The sequence below is a fragment of the Sinohyriopsis cumingii genome, chromosome 3, assembly GCF_028554795.1.
Source record: "Sinohyriopsis cumingii isolate HCF-2022 chromosome 3, ASM2855479v2, whole genome shotgun sequence".
Classification (NCBI taxonomy): domain Eukaryota; kingdom Metazoa; phylum Mollusca; class Bivalvia; order Unionida; family Unionidae; genus Sinohyriopsis; species Sinohyriopsis cumingii.
The window spans coordinates 77658724-77681317 of NC_142963.1; the positions used below are offsets into that span (position 1 = coordinate 77658724).

The 22594-nt window shown below is 36.2% G+C and overlaps 1 protein-coding gene across 3 annotated transcripts in view; it reads left to right on the forward strand.

The window, feature by feature from the left end:
• Positions 1–10264, forward strand: part of LOC149803151 (protein Tob1-like) — a 34213-nt gene extending 23949 nt beyond the window's left edge. For 2 of the 3 annotated variants that reach the window (XM_089952770.1, XM_089952769.1), the window contains exon 2: positions 3611–10264. In XM_089952770.1, the coding sequence (XP_089808896.1) occupies positions 3688–4917 (1230 nt within the window). In that variant the 5' untranslated portion in view covers positions 3611–3687 and the 3' untranslated portion in view covers positions 4918–10264. Of the gene's footprint in view, positions 1–620; positions 732–3610 lie in introns of those variants that run through there. The other variant, XM_089952772.1, reaches the window with a different exon arrangement.
• The last annotated feature ends 12330 nt before the right edge of the window (positions 10265–22594 follow it).

Consider the following 22594-nt stretch of genomic DNA (forward strand, 5'->3'; position numbering starts at 1 on the left):
AATACACATAAACATTGGAAATGTACCGTCTCTGATCTTTTGTTCGAAATGAAGAGACATTCTCTTATTTGTCTGATATTAAATAAGGTGTCGTTTGTCAAGAAAACAGCCATGTACACTTACTGAAAAAACGAATGACTTTCGTTGGTTGTAGTGATGTATTGGCCATCTGTTTATAAAACTGGTTCTACTTAATCAGTAAAATGTATTACGCCTAGTTTCATTCATTTGAAAATGTATATACGGTGTACATCATAGTTTTATTTAGTATGGGAACATGAACACCTGAATCGAGGCACAATCTCGCCCGTGGCAACGCAGACATTTTCACCTATAATCACATGCAACGCGGCCGCACCTCCGGAACATATACGACTTGGCAGTACGGCGATCAATCAAATATTTTGCAAGAACATGATCGATATCAATCAAATAGTATTAATTTTATCGAAAGATTTCACCTGCAAAATTAAATACGTTGGTATGGCTTCCGGCTGTAACTTTTAGCGTAAACCGGAAGCGATGCTGACGTCAGACAATCAAACAAGCCATACAAAACCAGATAGTGTGAATGAATATTACCAGTCTTTTCACGGGGAACTTGTAGAGACTTTGGCTCGTGGGATAGGGCCAATTTTCGCAGTGGCTATTTGAAGTTGACACATGGAAACGATATTACCATATGAATATTTGGAAATATTACAGTTTTAACACCAGGCGAGATTTTCACGGTAGGGGATCTTTTCATCACTTCTTAAATATAGGAATGAAAGAAAAAAATAATAAACTTCAAATGTTTTCGGTTAGTCGCTGAGAATGTTATTATTATGAACTCTTTTTATTTTAGTGATGTTTTGCTGGTCCATCTTTCTTAGAAATGTAATATTCATCATTATTTGTTCATTAGCATCAATTTTTCTTCATTCATGTTCCTCTTGTTTTATCTTTGTTCCAAAAAACTGCTTTAAAAGAATTTTAATGTAATGTTGAAAATGTTACATATCAACGAAAAACATGCATTTTATTGTCTTATAACAGTAAAGTATTCAAGACAGTAGTTTTCCTTGTATTCATTTAGGAATTGTACTTCATGGTTTACAGTATTCATGAAGTCGTGAAGCTTGAAGATTAATTACCCACTGCATGAATGATTGCAGCGAAGCAAAATCTGTTGATACATACTTTGTAATCGATTTTTATGCTTCGAGACTTCGTGAATCCTGTAAAAGGCAGTTATTATAATCACAGATAGTGATAACAAAAATAATAATGAATCTATAGAGAATTAAATAACAGATCTGTGGTTTCACTTTTGTTTAAAAATCTTGTCATGGCGCATGAATACACACGTAGTTCCTTTCTAGTGTTATGAGCTAATAACTAAAATGGCAGCGTCACATGATGCGATAATAATCAATCTAAATATTGGCTACATAGACTGGGTATAAAATTTTGATTATTTTTTTATGAATGAAAATAATCTCTTACATTTATTATGATAAAAATTTACATAAATCGTTACAATCAAAACCTTAAATTTTGTCAGTTTCAAACCATACTCCGTGCTGTGCTGGAGAATATATATTCAGCAATAAATACTGGATGGTTGTATTGTCTTTCGAAAATTGCCATGTAGTCTAAAGTGTCCTCGCCACATCAGATAATGCCACTAAATTAAACACGACCATATATATTGATCCCGCAGAAACAAACATCCTTGAACTATAGTTTTTCAAGACATTATGAAGCCTTGTTAGATAGGTGATACTAATTTTAGTGCTCATTGCGTAGGACTTTTAATGAAATCGATCACGTCTTTGCTTTGAAACCTTCCAGGTGTAAATGTCATGGTTAATAGAAAACCGTACCCGTGTTTTGTTGAGAGAAGACCTAATACATAATGTGTTTTATAAAGTGCATTAGTAATCAGTAACACTTTCCCACTGTTTCAGAATAATTCCAAGATCATACATCAAAACTCATTTTCATTCTACGTGATACTTTTGATTGAACTTGCAGATATTCCCAATGAAACTGAGTGGCGGTGGTAGAAGTTCTGTAAACGTCACCAAACGCTATTATCATTTAGAACCGAGGTATCTGAAAATATGTCTGTTAATTAGCGCATGCGTGCTAAGAATTCCCATGGCTTCTCTTTACACAAAAAAACCTTATGTGAAACTGCATTAGACCCGGAACCTACCTTACCTGTAAATAATTGTTGCATATTGATGTGAATGGACATTGACCGGCCGATCAGTTAGGGTTCCGATAAGTCTTGACATCTAGTTACATACGGCGTGTCAATCCTATATTGAATGACGAGATAAGAGATTAGGTTATCGATCAAAAGACTGGAGGTTGAAAGGAGCGGGTTCAACAGCTGGTATTTTAACCCACTTTGATCCAATACATATTGAATGTTTAAATTTCTTCTTCTTCTTCTTCTTCTTCTTCTCTCTCTCTCTCTCTCTCTCTCTCTCTCTCTCTCTCTCTCTCTCTCTCTCAAAACACGCATACGCAGACATTCGTTTCTTGTTTCGGATGAGTATTTAGGCCATTGTATTATCTTAAAAGCTTGTCTTGTATCCTTCACGTTCTTTAATTAATTCTTATATCCTTAACATCCATCAAGCACAGACAGCCTCTATAAGTGGATCTTGTGTTTTTACACACACAGGCCCGGTCCTAGAATGTGCGGAGCCCAAGGCAGCAAACGATGAACGGGGCCCCATGCAAAATAATTGCATTGCGGAGTTGATTTCCCGAAAGCGCTTTGCCCTAGGGCTGGGCCTGTACACACACACACACACACACACACACACACATAAATATATATATATATATATATATATATATATATATATATATATATATATATATATATATATATATATATATATATATATATATCGTTTAAATTAGAATCCCTTCAGAATATCTGTCTAGGAAACTTGACATTTGTAATTAATCGTTATCAACTATATAATTTGACATTTCTTAGAGTTTTCTGATACCACATGGAAAAAGCTCATAAAGGCTTCCATGGGCAGATACAATGCCCTTGTGCTGAATTGTGTAGGACAGTATGCACCTAATGTCAGCCTATGCAAATAATAAAGGTCACGTGTATGAAAGGCACATTATTACATTACGCCGCAAGCTGCTAATAATTATGATATACGTCAGCATTCGTCTGATACTGTTACTAAGGTTCATGTTTGCCTTGCAAGCTGATTACCAAATAATTCTGAGGCGGCGAAAATAGAGCACAGTATGAGTAAGCTGGATATAAAAGTATATACTTTTCATGGTAAATGAAATACTGCATTTTTTTTATTGATTGTTGCGGTGTGCCTTTCAGGAGTAACGTCATCAGGTTCCTTCTATACAGATATGTTCGATTTTTTAAATATTTATACATGGATTGATTAAGGACCAACCTATCATTTTTTCTCCTCTTTCCAAACAAGCATATTGAACCTGGAAGGTACTTTTTCTTTTGTCTACTCATGCCATGTAGTAAATGTTTTCTTCTTTATTTAAGCAAAGCTCTTTATTTGAAAGTCATTTATTTCAAACTTAAAAGTGTATATTCTTTCTCCTGCAGGTCCCACCAGACAGTTCGACAAAGCAAAGAGGAATTTAAACGGAGTAACCAGAGACTGACGATTATAACATTCCACGATGCATGTCGAAGTTTCAGTTGCGCTCAACTTTGTCATTTCATATCTCTACAACAAGCTACCCCGCCGGCGCGTTGACATGTTTGGAGAAGAACTTGAAAAGGGGTTAAAGAAAAGATTTGAAGGGCACTGGTACCCAGATAAACCCTTTAAAGGATCTGGTTTCAGATGCGTGAAAGTCACAGGACAGAAAATGGACATTTTATTCATGGAAGCAGCAATCTCGTGCGGTTTGGACATGGAAGAAATCAAGAGTTATCTGCCACAGGACCTGACTCTATGGATAGACCCAAATGAAGTTTCCTACAAAATTGGAGAAAAGGGACAAATCAAGATCCTCTATAGTGACCGCAAGGCGGACGATGAAGTCGTGGACCGAGAGGTTCAGGCAACAAATCGGGGATTTAATCCTGATGCTCAGTGCTTCAAGCCAATCGATGGCCTGTCAGCTTCCTTGGGCAGCTTAAATATTTCACCAGGAAGTGTGTCACCATCTACATCTGTCTCTCCCAGCAACTGGCCCATTGGGCCGGTCAGCCAATCTACATCGCCCTCTGTTGGACTCTTTAGCTCTTCTCAGTCATCTGCGGGTCCAAGCTATCCGCCTAAACAGGGCTCCATCATCCCAATGTTCACCACAGCAACTTTTGCACAAACCAAGTTTGGATCCACAAAATTAAAGACGAATGCCAAAAGACCGACGAGGCTTTCCCCTACCGACTTCGGTAATTATTTCCGCCAGAAGACCGTTACCCTTTCCGATGAAGGCCTCATTAGTCCTTCACGTTCACGCTCTCTATCCCCAAGGGATCCCAGGGTGGAATTCTTGATAGATCAGCAGCAAAGAATGATGCAGCAACAGCAACAACATCAGCATCAATATCAGCTACAGCAACAACAGCTACAGCAACTGAATTACCAACTACAACAATCCCAGCTGCATCAACAACATCCACAAAGCCAGATGGGTCTCTATGGCGACATCCAATGTCACAACTCATCAAGTCCTCAGTTTAGCGCTACATTTTCTGTGCCGACGGCCAACCTGGATTTCCAAGCCGGGGTGTCCCCTCTGCATTCCCCCATGTCATCACCCTTGACATCTCCTGTGCATTCGCCCATGAATTCCGTTCCAAGATCAACAGAAAACCACAAATCTTTCATCGAAGGCTTAAATCTAAGTAAGGTTCCGTATTCCAACCAGTGCCAACACTTACTCATGGCGAACTGATTATGAAGCTGAATGGCCTGAAAGTCAGTCTACAAAATTACTTTCTTCGCAGATAGCGAGATAATTTCATTTGATTCAAAAAGAGCGATTACAAGTAGACGAAGTAGGGCAACTCTAAATACTCTGCCGGTATTTATTCCATTAGTTACTATCATTGCTTGTCTAAAGCACACGCCATTTAAATCTTGTTACTTCGGTTAGAAATCCTTACTGCTACGAATTATAAAATTACAACGGAAGGACATCGTCAGATTGTATGTGGTGTAATGGTTTCACATTTAACATTAATTCCTTTTGTATAACGCATCAGGATCAATGCAGTGAGTAAGTTTATATGAAGTTTTACCGGCATCTTTGGCGTTTTCTTTTCTGTTCATTAGGTGTGGTGTCCTGGAAGAAAGTCTACCTTTTGCCTGTTTATCTTGTTACGTTCATTGAGGCCTTTTAAAAATGGCAGCGGGAGATTTACGCGGATTGATTTGTTATTGTATCCTCTGCTTCAATGTTTGGGCATATATATTGGTTATTTTTGTCGTTGAACATATATTTGCTAAATGAATATTTAGCTGTATTCGATTGAAGGTCGTTGTTTAATCACTAAGTTTTTGGCGTGACGAAACATGGAAGTCTATTCTTAAGCATAAAAATGACAGTTCTTATTGTTATTTATCTAAACTTTCTCGATAATGAACTTCATATTTTGAGTTAAAATGGAGAATTATTGAAATTATTGATAGACAATATGGATCTACTCAGTGAATTATTGAGTATAGTGATCAGTTCGATTCGCTTGGAAATACCTTTGTTTGTTTATACATCTGGTACAGGGCGCTGTTTCTTTTCAAATTATAATTGATCCTTGACATCCAGGAGAAAAAATTTGGTTTTGGTTTCAACAACTTCTCCTGCCACGTTAGCAAACTTGAGATATATATGGCTATCATTAATTTCAGATTTTAAATCCAAACATCACTTGATCCATTCTTCAGAACATTGGAATCAATGGAGTTCATACACTCAAGTTAACCTCATTTCCGTCAGTTCCTAACATGAAGTTATATGTACTCGCTATTGATTTTTTAAATTTCTCTTCAGAGTACTGATAGATTATCCTTATTCTGACATAGTTATTTAAGTTCCTCCGATTCGTGTATTTTGTTTCCTCTAAAGAAAGGCGTGAATGAAAGTATTTCAATAAATTTTAAATGAAAGATAAAGTCGAAATACACTAATGTGGATCGTGATGACTGAGTCAGACTTTTTGCGTAGCTAGTGGATATTATTTTCAAATCTGTAGCAATATAAAACAAGCTTCCCGTTATCATCTCATTGCATTATGAATCGGATTTATTGTAAAGCTAATTTTCCGCTGTAAGGTTGTGACTTTCGGGACAATTTTCCAAATCTGATAAATTTATTACTCGACAGCTTGGGTCAGGATCCAAGTATCATGGGTAACCATTCTATTTAGTTGTGCTGATACTGATATCTTAAATTAACTTTTGTCACAACAATTTTTCGCTCAAGATATTGTCTTGCAACCATAGTTCTTCATCCATCGTCCGTTAACATTTGCTATTTCACCTTCTTAATAAAAAAAACAAACATTGGACCAGTTTCAGCTAAGCTTGACAGAGAGTGTTCTAGCACATTGGTCTATAATGCTTGTACAAATGATGCCGATCCACCATATAAACATGGAAGCCGTTACTAAAGATAGACTTTTTAACGGTATCGCTCTGAAAACAACTGCACAGAATTTGACCCAGTTATACAGAAAAAAGTCTACTTCCATAAAGGCCTTTGAAGCTGATAAGTATGATATCGATTAATCAAATATTGCTACCATTCCTAAAAATAGAAAAACCTTTATAAGCAACTTGTCAAAACTGCGTAACATAATTGGACCAAGCATGATAGAAAGAATTCCATCATTAAGAATTTGTAAAAATTGCGCCGGTCCGCCTTCCGATGTGGCCACTATTACTAAACCTTGAAAATAATTTTCATAAACCACGGAACAGAATTGATCAAAACTGACAAAAGCATTCTTTCATGAAAGGTCTTTAGTAATTGTGCAAATGACCCCAATCTGCCGTAAGATATGACCACACTTAATTAAAACTATAAATAGCTTTTTAGCCATGTCTTCATACACAACTCGACATAACTGGACCACATTTGGCCGAAAGTATCAATGATATTTATATATGATGCCAATCCACAATCAGTATTGTTACTAAAAAGGTCAAGTTTTAAAATAGCTTCTTCTAAGGAAATACTGAACAGAATTCAACTTAACTTTACAAAAGCATGTTCAAGTTTTACAATTGGTGCTTTTCTGTCATCAGATTGGACCCAATTTAAAACTGACTTGATCTACAAATCGAACTGTTCAAACGAATTTAATGAAATTCTAAAGAAAGCATCCTAGCGTAGGAGCCTTTCAGTTGTTGGAAAGAATTACGCTGATCCATTATTCAATATTGTAATTGTCAGTACAATTACAAAACGAAACCTTTTGAATGACTTATCAATATCCGGTCAGTACAAGGTGATGACATTTCACACAGAAAGCATCGTGGCGTTATTCCCTTTAAATTATGCCCAGCCGCCGTCCAATCTGGTCGACATTGCTAAAACTTTTAACAACTCTTAAATGTTAGCAAGCATTACACTAATCCAGAGTTCTTGGCCAACAGCTCTTGCATTGGATTTTAGGTCGATTTCAGGTGAGCTATCTAGGACTCACTTATGTCTCGTTGTTAAGGAAGAGATTATCTTCGGAAATTTAATTCCACGGTGCGAGTTAGCTGACATGGATCTCATTCCACAAGCTAGTTAGGGAAAATGTCTCATTTAAATCGAGCTAGCTTTGCAAGATTACATTTGATCTCAGAAGGTAGCCTTTATCCGCAAGGGCTGCAAATGTGAGAAATGTAATAAATGTGTTAATAAGACAGTGTAATAAATGTAATAATAAGACAATGTTTATTTACCATATTGAGACGTATATCGTATATTTTTATACTTTATGTAGATGATAATCTTTTTACCATATCATGCTCCACGTTTGATTATCTTATTTTAGTATTCTAGATGTATTATTTGGATATCAATGTAAATCTCAATCACATTGTAATTTGCTTGGGTTGTGTCATATTTTTTACATTATAATAATAATACTTGCCTACTTGTATCTTTTTTGGACGTAGCAAATCTGTTGACACGGTCAGTTTTTTGACCAAATTAGAGAACTGTCTTTTGAACTGAAATAAGTCGGGTTTTGCATAAGAAGAGAAGTTTGGGCACCGCCTCTACAAGAGTGCCGACAGTGGTAAAATAAGAAATATACGAGATCACATACTAGATTCCTCCAGATCCACGTCTGTGTTTGAAATTTGAGGAAGACACAAAAATGCATTTAAATGTACATTGGCAGTTGTGGATATATATTTATTTATTCATGGATTTATGTAAGTATAAAATGAAGTTTGTATGCAGTGTTTGAATTGGAATCATTCAGTACCTATGTGATTCATAGTCACAACTATCGGTTAGTAACCATTTTATTCGTATAAGTTCAAACATCCACTTCCAAAGCTACCATTTTACCCGTAGTTCTTATTTTCTTTTAGAAAATACATTTAATGTTAAAATATAATTGTACTGATTTTCTTCACAGAACGTCTCCCATATTTTCTCTCCTTGATAGTTACCATGATTTTATAAAGCTTCCGGGTACGATTTCTCCTTAAAGTTAAAAGGATAAGGTTCAAACAAACGTTGTCAACAGCTATTCACGTTGTGTAGGAATTAAGTTTCTGTATTTCAGCAATTTTGCTTATTCCATGATTGGCAAATCTAGACTGGGTGGAAATGGGAGGGGTGCAACTATAGCAGCGCATCATATTATGAAATGGAAGTTTTTTGGGTGGGGGACGATTTGGGTGAAGAAAAAAAACAGCTTAAGTAAATAATTCTGATTTGTGTTTTTTTTTTTATACTTTTAAAAGATTTAAAAAAATGGTTATATTGAATTAGTTGATTGATTTTCAACTTGGTTTTTCGGATTAAAATGTCATCTTCATTTGTCTTCAGATACCATTAGTCAGACAATGATCACACGACTTAAAGCCGTCTGCTGACCGTGATTATGGCCTTTCTTCGTACATCCTGCCAGTTGTATTTCAGCTAATACACATGTTTTAATGTCATAGAATCTCACCTGTCGTGATTTAGTCAATGCTTATCAGATGTACTTTCTTTTGATAAACAACTTTTGATACTTTTCAACAGACTAATATATCCCCAACATTTATTTTAATGAATACAAGGCATTGGCCACTAAATGCCCTGAAGAGATAAACAAGCAAGGACTCTAACCTCTTTAGACATCCTTGAATTGTAGACCTCTCTTTATATATATATATATATATATATATATATATATATATATATATATATATATATATATATATATATATATATAAAACCAGACGATAAACATTCCTTCAACATTAGGAATAACTTATAATTAAAATGTATTCTGAAAATACTTTTTTAATTTTTGTTAGGTGGTGGGTGGACCTTTACCTTTACCCTCAAAAATATACTAAATCTGTGGATTCGATGGTAAAGTTGCCAGCATATTTTCAGTCAAGCTAAAAATCTACGCACACCTACACTTAGATTTCACCAGGTGGAGTATAAACTTCACAGGTTGCATTGAAGACCCATGTTTGAGATGTTCTGTAAAGCTAGCCCTCTATGTCTCTCTCTCTCTCTCTCTCTCTCTCTCTCTCTCACACACATACAGATATATATACATATATATATATATATATATATATATATATATATATATATATATAGTAGTGGGTTGTGTCAGTAGTATTGAAATGAAGGGTTCTGGACTTGTCGTTTATTTTCTTATAGCTGAATAGCAGTTCCATATTTTCGTACGAAGGTAATGTGCATCATTTGTTAAATATTGTACAGATAGTCAAATATATTCTGTATCTATAATTGATGTTATTAATATGTTCTTTCAGATTGCATTGTTCTTATGGGGCATATATATTTTCTACGTCAACATAGTCTTACACAGACGTCAGTTTTATACCTATTGTTTTCAGAGCAGAATGTAATTCTCATGATTTGTTGAGTATCAGGCCCTTACCTGGGTCCATTGATACAAATTCATTGTTTTGGTCATCAAATTCACTGTTACGTGCAATAATTTGCGTCCCGACGTAGACGCCCCACATAATCACGTCAGGATGTTGTCACGTTTATATTGTTACATATTTCTAAGTTTGTAATAAAATCACGTCATATCAGATAACATGGTATAGTGAATTGTGTTTTTCCGCCTTTCACACACATGGATCTCCGCTTCTTTCACGCACACAGACACAGAAAAGAAGGAAAATAATTGCCCCGATGACATAGACCAGTATTTTCATCTGAAACAGAAACACTTAATACTGTACTCCTCTCGCAGTATAATGCCTTTTCTTTCTTTCGCTGTTTGTCAGCCTTCCGGTCATTTGCCACCCACCCCTTTACCCCTCTCTCTCTCTCACACGCACACACACACACTAAATCATGCAAAAAGTACCATATATGGGGGTAGTGACTTACTAAGGGTAAATGGGGCCCGGAGCGACAATGACGGTCTAAAGGGGTTTTGGCGCCCCAAGACCTCGGGCACCCGTGGTTTTGGCGCGCTGAAACCTTTATCGCCTGGGGCCACCGCCCCGTCTTCCCTTTTTTACGCTCCTGATCTGGGGTCGGTAGTTTGTAATGTGGCTATAATTCAAGAATAGCATCGATATTGTTTGACTCAGATGTATAGAAACTGTGCATAGACGGTGACCACCTCATTTGACCTAAAGCTCTTCAATAAACAAATGTAAATTATTGTCAACGATGATCACTAGTTTGAGAGTGTTACGAGTTCTAAATGTACATGCGAAATCATCTCGGGCTCAAACTTTCTTTAAATTTGTTTTACAGCAAAATTTACTTGCACCCACTGTAAAAGTTTTTCGTTCCTTCTTTTTACAAAATAACCAATTTGTTTTTGTTTTGTTGTTTTGTTTTGTTTTTTCTTGTTGTTCTTTATTTCTGTTACGGTTCTTTCTCGACTGTTCCGATTTCTAGAACAGCGAATGCAAATGAGGGGCCGGAAACCCTTTCCGGCCATGAAAAAGCGCACAGTACACGACAAAAAGTGTTCAATGGAACTTTAGTAAACATAGGAGTGGTGAAGTAAATCCACCATGCAGCAGTCAATATCAGATCTTGAAAAAAAAAACCCAACTCATTATTAATAAAGTAAACATGAAACAGCGACAGCGAATTCTTGTCTAATCAACTAAGTTCATTAGATATTTGATATTTTCCTGATGTCAAAAGTTATCGATTCCCTTCGGATAGGCTTTGCCTTCTTCCTAAATAAGGGCATCATGGTATTTTCAAACATTACCACATGTAATAGACTTTGTGAGAGCTGGAAGGAAAATAGATATGATGTTCCATAAGTCAAACATTTAATAAGATATTCCTAATGTTTGGCAATATTCCTTTTTTTTAAAGTATAAAGGACTTTATTTTACAGCTGGTTTATTTTGTCTACTTGGGTTTAGTGAACGAAACACGTCATCCAAATAAACTGACCAATATCACTCTCACAACCCTCAATCCCAACCCGCATCCACCAATCTTTTAACTCAAGGAAAGAACATTTTCGGAACTGTCTTTGGAACAGCTTAATTTCAGGAATTTCAGCAAACAAGTGTCACTTTCAAGCTGTAACAGTCATAAAATTTCAACTACACCAACATCGTGTTTATCTTGGTCGAGGCACATGATACAAGTAATTCGAGGGATGGGTGGGTTGCCACCTCTGTCCGCGTGGGTTCGAGTCTCGGGCTCGGTAAATGTGGATATGTGAGAAAACTATTAATAGCTTCTCATGGGTCGGTGGTTCTTATCATTGTTTTCCCTGGGTTCTTTCTCCACCATTTATAGCGGCCGTCATGCATAACCTCAGTGGCGTCACTCGGGTTGGTGTCACCCAGTGCGGTAGCTCATGGTGTCACCCCCATGGTCCTCCTTCCGTAACAGACCATACAGAATCCTTAGTAATGTCATTTTGGTGTCACCCCCTCTGATGGTGTCACCCGGTGCAGTCCGCACCCCCCGCATCCCCCTAGCGACGCCACTGCAGTGCCTGCTAGTCATGTATTTAACTATGATCGGTTATCCGCTTATGAAATCCGATTAGACCGAGCAGTGTGTGCTCTGTAAAATTTGCAATTTTTCATTTTGGTGTCACCCCTCTGAGATGGTGTTACCCGGTGCGGTCCGCACCCCCCCCCCCCCCCCCAGCGACGCCACTGCATAACCTATCCTACGTTGAGAAATGGCCTTAAACCAAAAACAACAACACGCAATTCATGTCATGTGATAAGAATACCCTACACATTTAGCACGCGTTGTCCACTTGTATCGCAGAAAGGTAACGTATTGTTAAAAGTTCACAATGTGTACTAGTTAGCTGCTTTATAAGACTGTTTTCGTACTAAACCAAGCCCATTGTACATCAATATACGTAGTTTCTCAAGTATTATTAACTACATGTCAGTCTTTACCATAATAACCGATAGATAGATAGATAGGTATGTAGGTAGGTAGAGAGATAGATAGATAGACGGACGGATGGATGGATGGATGGAAGGGGAAAAGGGTGAAAAAGGATAGAAAGACAAGCAGAGAGGTAGGTACGGGTGTGGACGTAAGTGGATAGATATATTTGGAAGTTTGATTGATTGGATGGTACGTAGGCAGGTCAATTGTTATCGGAGGATCTGGGGCAAGGTCTCTCAAACTAAAAAAAAATACATACAGGATTTTAGTTATAATTTGTGAGTTTAAAAAAGCGGCACATCTCAAATTTTGGACAATAAAATATAACCCGTAGCTTGTTTACTCTTTGCATTTGTACGAGTATTGCGTGCCACATCTTTTTAATACATCTTTTTCTGGCTATGAAGAAATTAATGAAAATTTTACAGAGGTCAGGAAAATAGAGACGGAATTATGTGTTTATATAACCAGTTACTTCGGGGTAAAAATCTACAATGTACATAAACTAAGTCGTCTTTAATGCCTAGATTTATTCATAACTATTTTATTATGAGGGCCGACTAAAATGAAATAACTCGTAGATATGACTCCATTGATCGGACAGTTTGAATTATCGACTTTTCAAAAGTATTCTGTTCGGTTAAATTTAGAACATACATCGATCATTTAGAAGTTAGTTTTAGGGATGACGGCCTGGTGTTAGGATAATGTGATTGGGTGGGACATGATGCTACATGTCTGTGGCATGATGCCCCAGTGCTAGTCATCACTGTAACCTGCCACACTGCAGACGTTGTGGCGATATTCACTGGAAAAATTGTAAAAGCTACGTTAAAAATCCAGATCACACACACACACACGTACTCACGCACGCACGCACACACAATCACACATACATACATACATACATACATACATACATACATACACATACATGTGAGTAACATCATTATTATTCCATGCCTTGGCAGGTCAGGGGAGATCAATATTGTTGCTAACAATGAAGCAAGATAACTCAAGATTTTTGGTTTTCTTCTGAAAAATAGATAAAACATCCACAACATTCATCCTCAGAATGACGTGATGGCAGATGGCAATTTTGAAGTGCCTTCACCAATGGCAACCGTTTTATATCATTCTTTCTCAGCACGGAAACTATTTTTTCTAAAGTTCGATTCTGTATCTCTCATGTAATCGATAGTGAAAATGGTTCATAACCATTACAACGACTACAAAAATCTAAAAGGCTCAAATTGTTGAATAATCAATATCAGTTCTGCAGCCCAAGATGTTCTGTGACAAAATCATCGCCACACGTGTTGAAATCGCTGGACTGGTCTTTGATTAGCTCTATTCTCTACAGCAACTAGTTCCGCAACACGTAGGCGTTTCTGGCTTCGCGGATATTGCTATTTTTGTAATACTGGAACTTTGGAATATAATGGATCCGGAGGAAAGGCATACCGGATCTTGATTCTAGACGAGGATGCATCAATCTCATGGGAAAGGTGTTATTGAAAAGGCAAAGTAACTTGCAAATAGATCACAAAATAAAAGATTACCTATATGATTACGTCGTGACGAAATCAATCGCTGTTTAATTTCTGGTTTTGTTTTGTGATGTATATTTTTCCTGACGGTACGAATATACCTGAGTCGACGCTTTTACAGCCATTATAGCTAAACTTGATCATTAAACAGCTTCCAAGGTCAGATGTTATTTGGGGTTCAATGGTCTACGTTTACTAGCAATTTCGCCACTTGTACTTGCAAAGTAAGCAAGACATAGTCCTTTTGTGTAATTGTTCAAAAGTACCACGAAATGAGACAACTTTATGCACATTTTCTTGATTTATAATTGCTCTGGGGACGCTCTCCAGATCTTATGAACTTCTGAGAAATTGGTGAGTGTAAGGTGAAGTTGCTTACATTTGCAACATACTCAAATGAGAGAATGTTGGCATACCTCTATGTTACTTTCATGTGCTGTGACTGAAATATCATTGGATATTGTACTTGAAGAGATTGTAAATGATCAAAGCACGGCTAACTAAAATGACTGCTCACTTGTGCTAAAAAAAATCAGCCTGAATTAGTCTAAAGTACGCTATGTTTAGCAGTTATTAAAATAGGGACAATGAAATTTGCCAGACTAGACAAAAACAGCTTCTGAAAGTGCAATGAATGAATTACCAAATATGTAAAATGTAAAAACGTTATCGCTCTTTTTCTTTTTACAATATATCTCTGAAGTACAGGAAGTGAAAATGACCAAGCGGAGCTAGCAGGTTTTTTAAAAGATACACATTTGAAGTAAGACCAAGCTGTATAATCTATAAGCCATATTACACCAATCAATCATATACCAATATAAAGGGAACTAAAGGTTCTTTGAATAATACCTAAGATATACAAGGTCCTTTTTAAATAGCCAGTATAACCAGTGAGGACACCCGGCGAAATTCTTTTTCTTAAAATTCTAACCTATGCAAAATAGGAAAACGGAGAGCGCCTCCTCTCTGAGGCATATTTGAGCGTGGTCCATTTTTAACCACATTGACTACAGAGTCAGTGCAAAGGGACGTAACTCGCATGTCTCGTTCCACGAATTTGTAGATTTCTCTGTTGATCAGTCTCATTAAGGACACACGGTACTAATGATATGTAAAATGGGAACCAGCCTGGAAATGGTTGAACATAAAACAGAGTATATATGGGTTTGGCTTACCAAGATTGGTTAATAATATAAGTTATGTTTTAGGAAAAAGAATCTTTTGAGAGCTTATCCTAGTTGTAAGTGAAAAAAAATAGAGACGTTGTTTTATTGATGGAATTTCAGTCATTTAAAAGTCTTGAGTTTTTAACCCTCATTACTAAAACTATCACCTTACTCTTTGGTGCGGTATTGAAAGCACATGTTTCAAACACTTGCAGGTCCAGAAAATGCCGAGGCTCATATCCTTTCCTCTACATAGAAGCTGACATCCAGGTTTCATCTATACTGATAAATATAGGTTTGATGATGAGCACTCAAAAAATTTAAGTTATTGACGTTTTAATATCATGGTGTTTGCATAGTTTTACTATGGGAACTGAATTAGTACCGTGAGTCTTTAGAATCCGAGCTCCACTGTCTTAGATGAAGGACAGTGGAGACCTGATTTTAATCCGACTTATATGTTACTGACAGCGAAAACGCTATAATTTGAATCGCACATTATTCAGCTTTGGAAAAAATTAAATCTAATCAATTCGATTAATTATCTTTAAAATGGCATCCACATTCTATCCGAAATGTATACTTCAACATATAGATGAAGTCCTTAAGCTGAACAGAGTCTAAAGCATAATCATTCTTATGTAAGAATGGACATACAGCTTACCTTTATGATTACGTCGTGACGAAATCCATCGCTGTTTAATTTTTATTTTTATTTTACTATATATCTTTCCTGTTGGATTATTCTTAGATCACCAGAATATGAAGCTAATTCTGATAAACAGTAGAGCCCACATGAATTGTCCGCATCCAAGGCTTTATTTTCTCCGAGATCGACATAAGACTTGTACCACTTTTGAGCATGGGTATGTGATCAGTTTGGAAACTAACCCTGTTATGCAGAGAGTAACAACGAGAAAATGGTACAGAATTATTTCAAAGAAAGCTTATCTTCATTTATTTTTAAATTTTAAAGCAATTCATGCACGACAATTAGGGAAAAAAGTGTAAGGTAAATTAAATATGGTGAAAGTAAAAAGGGTCTCCAGTTTATTTTGATAAACGGGATTTGTAAATTTAAATAGGTGGTGGGAAAAAGGGTAAATACTCTAAACAGAATGGAAAGTATAAAGTTGATTTTTTTAATTATTTACCATCTAGTGCATATCTTTACAATCCAATACGCCACATATACTATCCAAACAAATATACGTACAATCCAAACGAAACTGGTTTAAGTTTGATACACACATTTTCACAAATGCTTTCAAACATACTTTCACAAAGCAGTGGGGTAGGTTATAAAAGAAGGGGTATGAAAAAGACACACACTTCACACAAACTTACTACCACGTCAAAGAACGTTCAGAAGTGTTTATAGACACATACAACGCCCTTACACATACGCACATGATATTACAAGAGAAGGGGTAAAGTGGATTTTAAGTTTTAGCTTTCACCAACATAGACACAAATAAACACATGCACAAAACAGAAATCGTTTTGGCAAATAAGATTAGTATTTCTCTTGTCTGGATGACCTGACATGGCTTGTTGGGGTTGCTAACCAAAGCTAGTTGACACATATCACACATTTTCACTGTTCCTCTTCTCAAACGTCTTCGCACATAAATAAATTCTTCACTTCCAGATAGCCATGTTCGGATTCTTTGTAATGGTCTATGATACCTTCACATAGACTAGGTATTCCGAGTTAAACAGCATGTTCGAAACTAGCGGAAAGATTCTACAGTTGTATAAATGGTATACCTGCTGACTTTGTCTTGAGAATATGTGACAATACGCTTGTATATACAGAATTAGACCGGATCGAAACAGATTGACATGTTTCACAAATTCAAACGCGCGTTATAAAGTTCAATCAGAGGGTGAGGTCTATCTTTCAACTGGAAGAGAGTGAACGCGTACAATCACAATATATAGGCGCACCAAAGTGCTTATGGTTTACTATTGCGGCACAGTTTGAGTACCATGCCTGCCGGCCACACTTGAACATTTCTTGCAGAAATGTTCAAGGAAAAGGTCAGATGTTAATTGATGAAGCAAAAGAAAAACGGAATGGATACGTGGGAACGTCATTATTATCTGACTCAGAGTTCATACGCAGCTTCTTGGAATCCTATATTGTATGCTTAAGATGAATTTAATCATAAAAACCTAAAAACGTTAAAGCCTATGCCATCAATACATACGACATGAACCTATTGGGTAACTATCTACTTTCCAGCAATCACAGTATGGAATATCTTGATGTGTGAAGACACGCTGTATCGACTCGATTCAATAATGTGAGATTACATGATCAGATTCCATTATGCGAGGACACTATTGTCAGTATTTTCTTCAAAATTAGTCTTGGATGTCTCCTAAAGCATTGAGTTATTTGTTTCATCGTGAGTACTCTAGAAATTATGATAAATTAGGAAGATGGTTTTGTAAACATTATGGTTATCTCTTGTCTTAAGTTCAGAGTCGACATGTGCTTCGATAACAAAATTACAGTGCCTTAGATCAAGTTGCATCAGTATCTTCAGCACCCGGTGCCACATGGATCAAAATGTAAATCTCATGGGTCATTTATGATGTATATTATAGTAATTACTATAATTAGAGAAGAGATATTTTGTATGAGCGCGGTTCACAAAAATTACATTACGGATGTAGTTTGTGGGTCACATTTTGCCCTTGGGCATGTGATCGGACCACTGTACTTTAGATCATTGTGTGTTGGGTACTATATAAAAAGTGACTGTTGGATAGTACTCAAACTGTGGGTTTTGGATAGTACGGTGTGCGTGTGTGTGTTGGATAGTAATTTAAAAGTAGGTGTTAGAAAGTATTTAAGTGTGATTTAATTCCCTCTTTTTATATCACACCCTTTACGCTGCATAGTAGGTGTAACGTGTTTAAACATTATACAAAGCGTTTTGGATAATATATGTGGGGTGTTGGATAACGTTTGTGTGACTTGACCCCCTTTCTTTTATACCCTGCCCCAACTGTAAGTTATTATGCTTGTGTCAAAGTATTTGCATCAACATTACCAACTTTTTCATTGGATAGTGTTGATGAGGGCTTTAGAATGTAGCGGGGTGTTTGGATAGTAATCAAAAAGAGATTGTTTGGTAGAATATGTGGTGTGTTTGGATTGTAATTTTTTTATATAAAAAAACTGGTTTTTGTGTAGTAATCAAAATGCGGGTGTTAGATAGTATGTTTGTGTGACTTAACTCCCTTTTTTATACCATGACCCCATTTGTAAGTTATTATGTTTGTGTCAAAGTATGTGCATCAGCATTACAAACCTTTTTAATTTAATAGTGGTGATGAAGGCATTGGATTGTAGTGAGGTGTTTGGATAGTAATCAAAAAGAGAATGTTGGTTAGTATATGTGGTGTGTTTTTGATTGAAATTATATATTATTTTTTTTTTATAAACTGGTTGTTGGGTATTAATCAAAAAGCGGGTGTTGGATAGTATGCTTGTGTGATTTCATTCCCTTCTGTTACATCATACCCTTTTTGTAGGATAGTACGTTTGGGGTTTTATTAGACAGCACACATGCGTTTTGGATAGTATTTATGGGGTGTTGGATGCTATATTTGTGAGATTTCGTTCCTTTCTTTTATAGCATATTCCACTCTTATGTAACTTTTACGCTTTTATATTTGTGTGAAAGAATTGTGTGTGAAAATTACATACCCTTATCGATGGATCGTAGGGATGTCTGTATGGATTGAGTGTGGGGTTTGTGTTTGGATAGTAATCAAAAAGAGGTTGTTGGATATTATATGTGGTGTGTTTGGATTGTAATTTATAAAAACGGGTGCTGGATAGTACTCAAAAACTGTAAACATTTTATTTCCCATACGTCACCTTAATTTATTCAACATGGAAAGGTCCAAAACGATCAGAAAATTACCATTACATTTTGCCTCTGTCTCTATAGCCTGTTGACCCTTTTTCCCATCACCATTTTAACATTACCATTCCCGTTTGTCCCATTAAACTATCCACCCTTATATCATTCAGTATTTTAACATTACAATTCAGGGATGTCTCTTTAAATACTTTTGTCCCTGATAAAAGCATTCACATGTTAAACATATGGACCCATTTAACATAGGATATTCCCTTGTCCCTTTTCCCTGTGTGCCTGTAAATGTATGATATGCCCCGATTCCCCATGGTACTGCTTACCGTAGATGGAACAATAAACATCAATAAAAAAATTAGCTAATATAGACGACAGGTAGAGGGGACTAATTTTTCTCTCCTACCGCGAGCATGACTTGGTAAGTCAAGGAGAATAACAGTGGTGACTTAATAAAAATTGAAAACTACATTAAACCGTTATTCTTTATATGGTCAATTTCTTTTTGTTTTTGTGAGAACGTTTGTACCTTCTTCAGATTCGAATAAATTTATAAATGAAATGTGACCAGTTTCGTGGCAATGGCTGTGAGAAAATAAATAGTCAAATAGGTTCCCTTATTCTCTATTGTAAATATTTGCATTTTCAGACACGCAAATATTTATAGGTTACTGCATTTGTATGGGAAAATATAAACGAGTTTTTTGGATGGAATACTGCACGACCTTGGGAGTGCAGTATATCCATCCGACAAAACGAGTTCATATTTTTCCATACAAATGCAGTAACCTTTTTATTATATGCTCATTTTCTTATTCTACCTAAGGATTAATTATATAAACAAAATACACTACAAGAAACAAAGTAATTGAATGTATGCCGTATTACACAAGCGCAGATTTATCATTACACAACAACAACATTATTAATGCGCACATAACTCCGCCCAGATAAATTTGAACTTGGTCGCGCGCTCGACATTACTTTCGAAAGAAAATGGCGTGTCTAGTTAAAATTGAAATTTGCAGTCATATTGTGAATGAATGCGCATAGCAACAACTTTTCCATTTGATCTGGAATGAATAGATTTTGGCATTTTGTTTCGATTCGACGAAAGTTTGTGATTTTGGACCGGATTCATCTGTGCAAATTGTACATGAAATACATCGGATTGAAGCGGCGCGGGAGATGCGTGTTTACATCTGCAAGTGTGTTTGTTCTATCATTGACTATTTGAAATCATAATGCAGGAAAAATATGAAGTGTTTCAATTGCAATTATCAAAAACACGCTATTGAATTTAATGTTTATTTCATTTTGAGTACAGTAAGGAAGATGTAATTGCACTTGGAATATAGTCAAAATTACAGTACAATTTCGAAATGTGTAATCAAGCTTGAGAACTCATGACATGGCTCATGTAATTCTGATTTGCAGAACTAAGAAAGTACATTTTGAGGAAATTCTGGATGCAAAATTAAATGTTACTAACCCAACTCTGGACTTTTATGTATCTTTTGAATATCAGTGTTTAATATTTCACCAGCTACGATCTGGTTATCAACTATTATATATATGCTGTATCGTGAACAAATAGTCTGATTGATGATTCGATATTCTCCACAATACCATTGATGAAAATTACAAATAATTGTGGTCCAAAAATGGACCTCTGGAGGACTCCAGCATTAATGAATCGAAAATCGGATGATTTAGAATTTATTATAACTCGTTGATTTCTTGACATAAATAACAAACAAACCATAATAACAGATTTCCATGAAAAGCAATACGTTTTAATTTTGAGAGCAAGCCTTTGTGCCAAACGCTTTCGAAAGCCTTGCTAATACCGGAGAAAACGGTCTTATTCTCCTTTCCTTGGTCTAGCGCAGAACAAATTGTATTGTAAATGTCTGTTAACTGATGTGTTGTCGAATCACACAATGAAAACCGGGGCTAATTATGTGAAATTATATCGTGTTGAACGATATAATTGTTCAAGTATTTATAGACACACTTCATATAAACTTTAGATAAAGTACATAATAAAGATCTAGGACGATAGTTTAACACAACCGTTTTAGAACCTTTCTTATGCAAGGGCACTAAGCTTGCTATTTTCTAGTGATCTTGAATTACTGAAGTTTGCAATGAGATATTTAAAAAAAGCGTAGTGGATACTTAATTGATTGTGCAATTTTTTGCAGCAACTTAGGGTGCAGTAAGTCTTGATCACAACCTTTAAACCTACTAAAACAGTATAACCATCATCTTCAGTTATTTTTAATCTCATCAAGTGGAGTATGTATCAAATCTCGTAGAGTTAACTCGTGAATTTGTGGTAACTTTTCCATTTATATAGTGACTGCTCATAAAAGAAAACGTTGAAAACTTTTGCCTTTTCTTCGTCTTCACTTATAACCTTATCATTTACAGCCAAATATTCGCATGAGTTCTCTTTTTATTCTCCTTGAATTTCTGTAATCACTTTCCACCAGTCTTGTAGGTTCTCATGTGAAAACCTGACACCTTCCATCAGAGTGTTGTAATAATTACATTTCGACTTCCTAACCTCGTTAATAACCATGTTCCTATTTTGCCTATAGAGTAACCCTTGCCTGGGATTTTGTATACGTTTTCGTTTGTCGTACACTCGTTTTCTCTGCATTATTAATTTCCTAATTTCATTATGCATCCAAGTGGATCGTTATTGCGAATAATAACATGCCTGTGTGGTACACATTTCCTTAATGCGTTCTGGATGATATTTATACAATTCTCAACACAGACATTTAAATTATTTTTGTTAATTACACTGTCCTAAGCGAAAGACACGAGTTTTGAATTCAAAAGAGTACAATTGTCTTGGTCATAAAACCAGATTTCTTTCATAACACGGTAATTTTGTTATGGTGAATTTTAAGGTGACATGTATAGGACAGTGGTAACGAACGCTTTCAGCGTGAAATGGGTCCAAAACGTCGGCAGAGTATACGAAGTATATTTGCATGTACATCGACCGATTTAAGGCAGAAGACACAGCGTGCGCTGCATTAAAAACTGAGTGAGTAAAGTCACCGTACCGAATCTGCGCCTTCACTAGGGAAACTTTAAATAACTGATAATTTCACAGGTGCTTATTAAGCATTTCTGTGTAGGAATAGCTATAAACATGTGGTTTTTTTTTCTTCTTTCTGGTATCAAAGTTCTCCGAATCCCTTGGAGGTGCTGACACACTTACCTTTCCAGTTCGAACTTCAACGACCGCCATATCAGAAAAAACTACTTGTGCACCCTATATGGATCAGCAAAGTTATTTGTTCTCATGTTTACAAGCATTGGTAAGTTCATTTGAGGGGAGGCTGGTTCATCCAACTAAACAGTCAACAAACTCTTAAGAAAACAC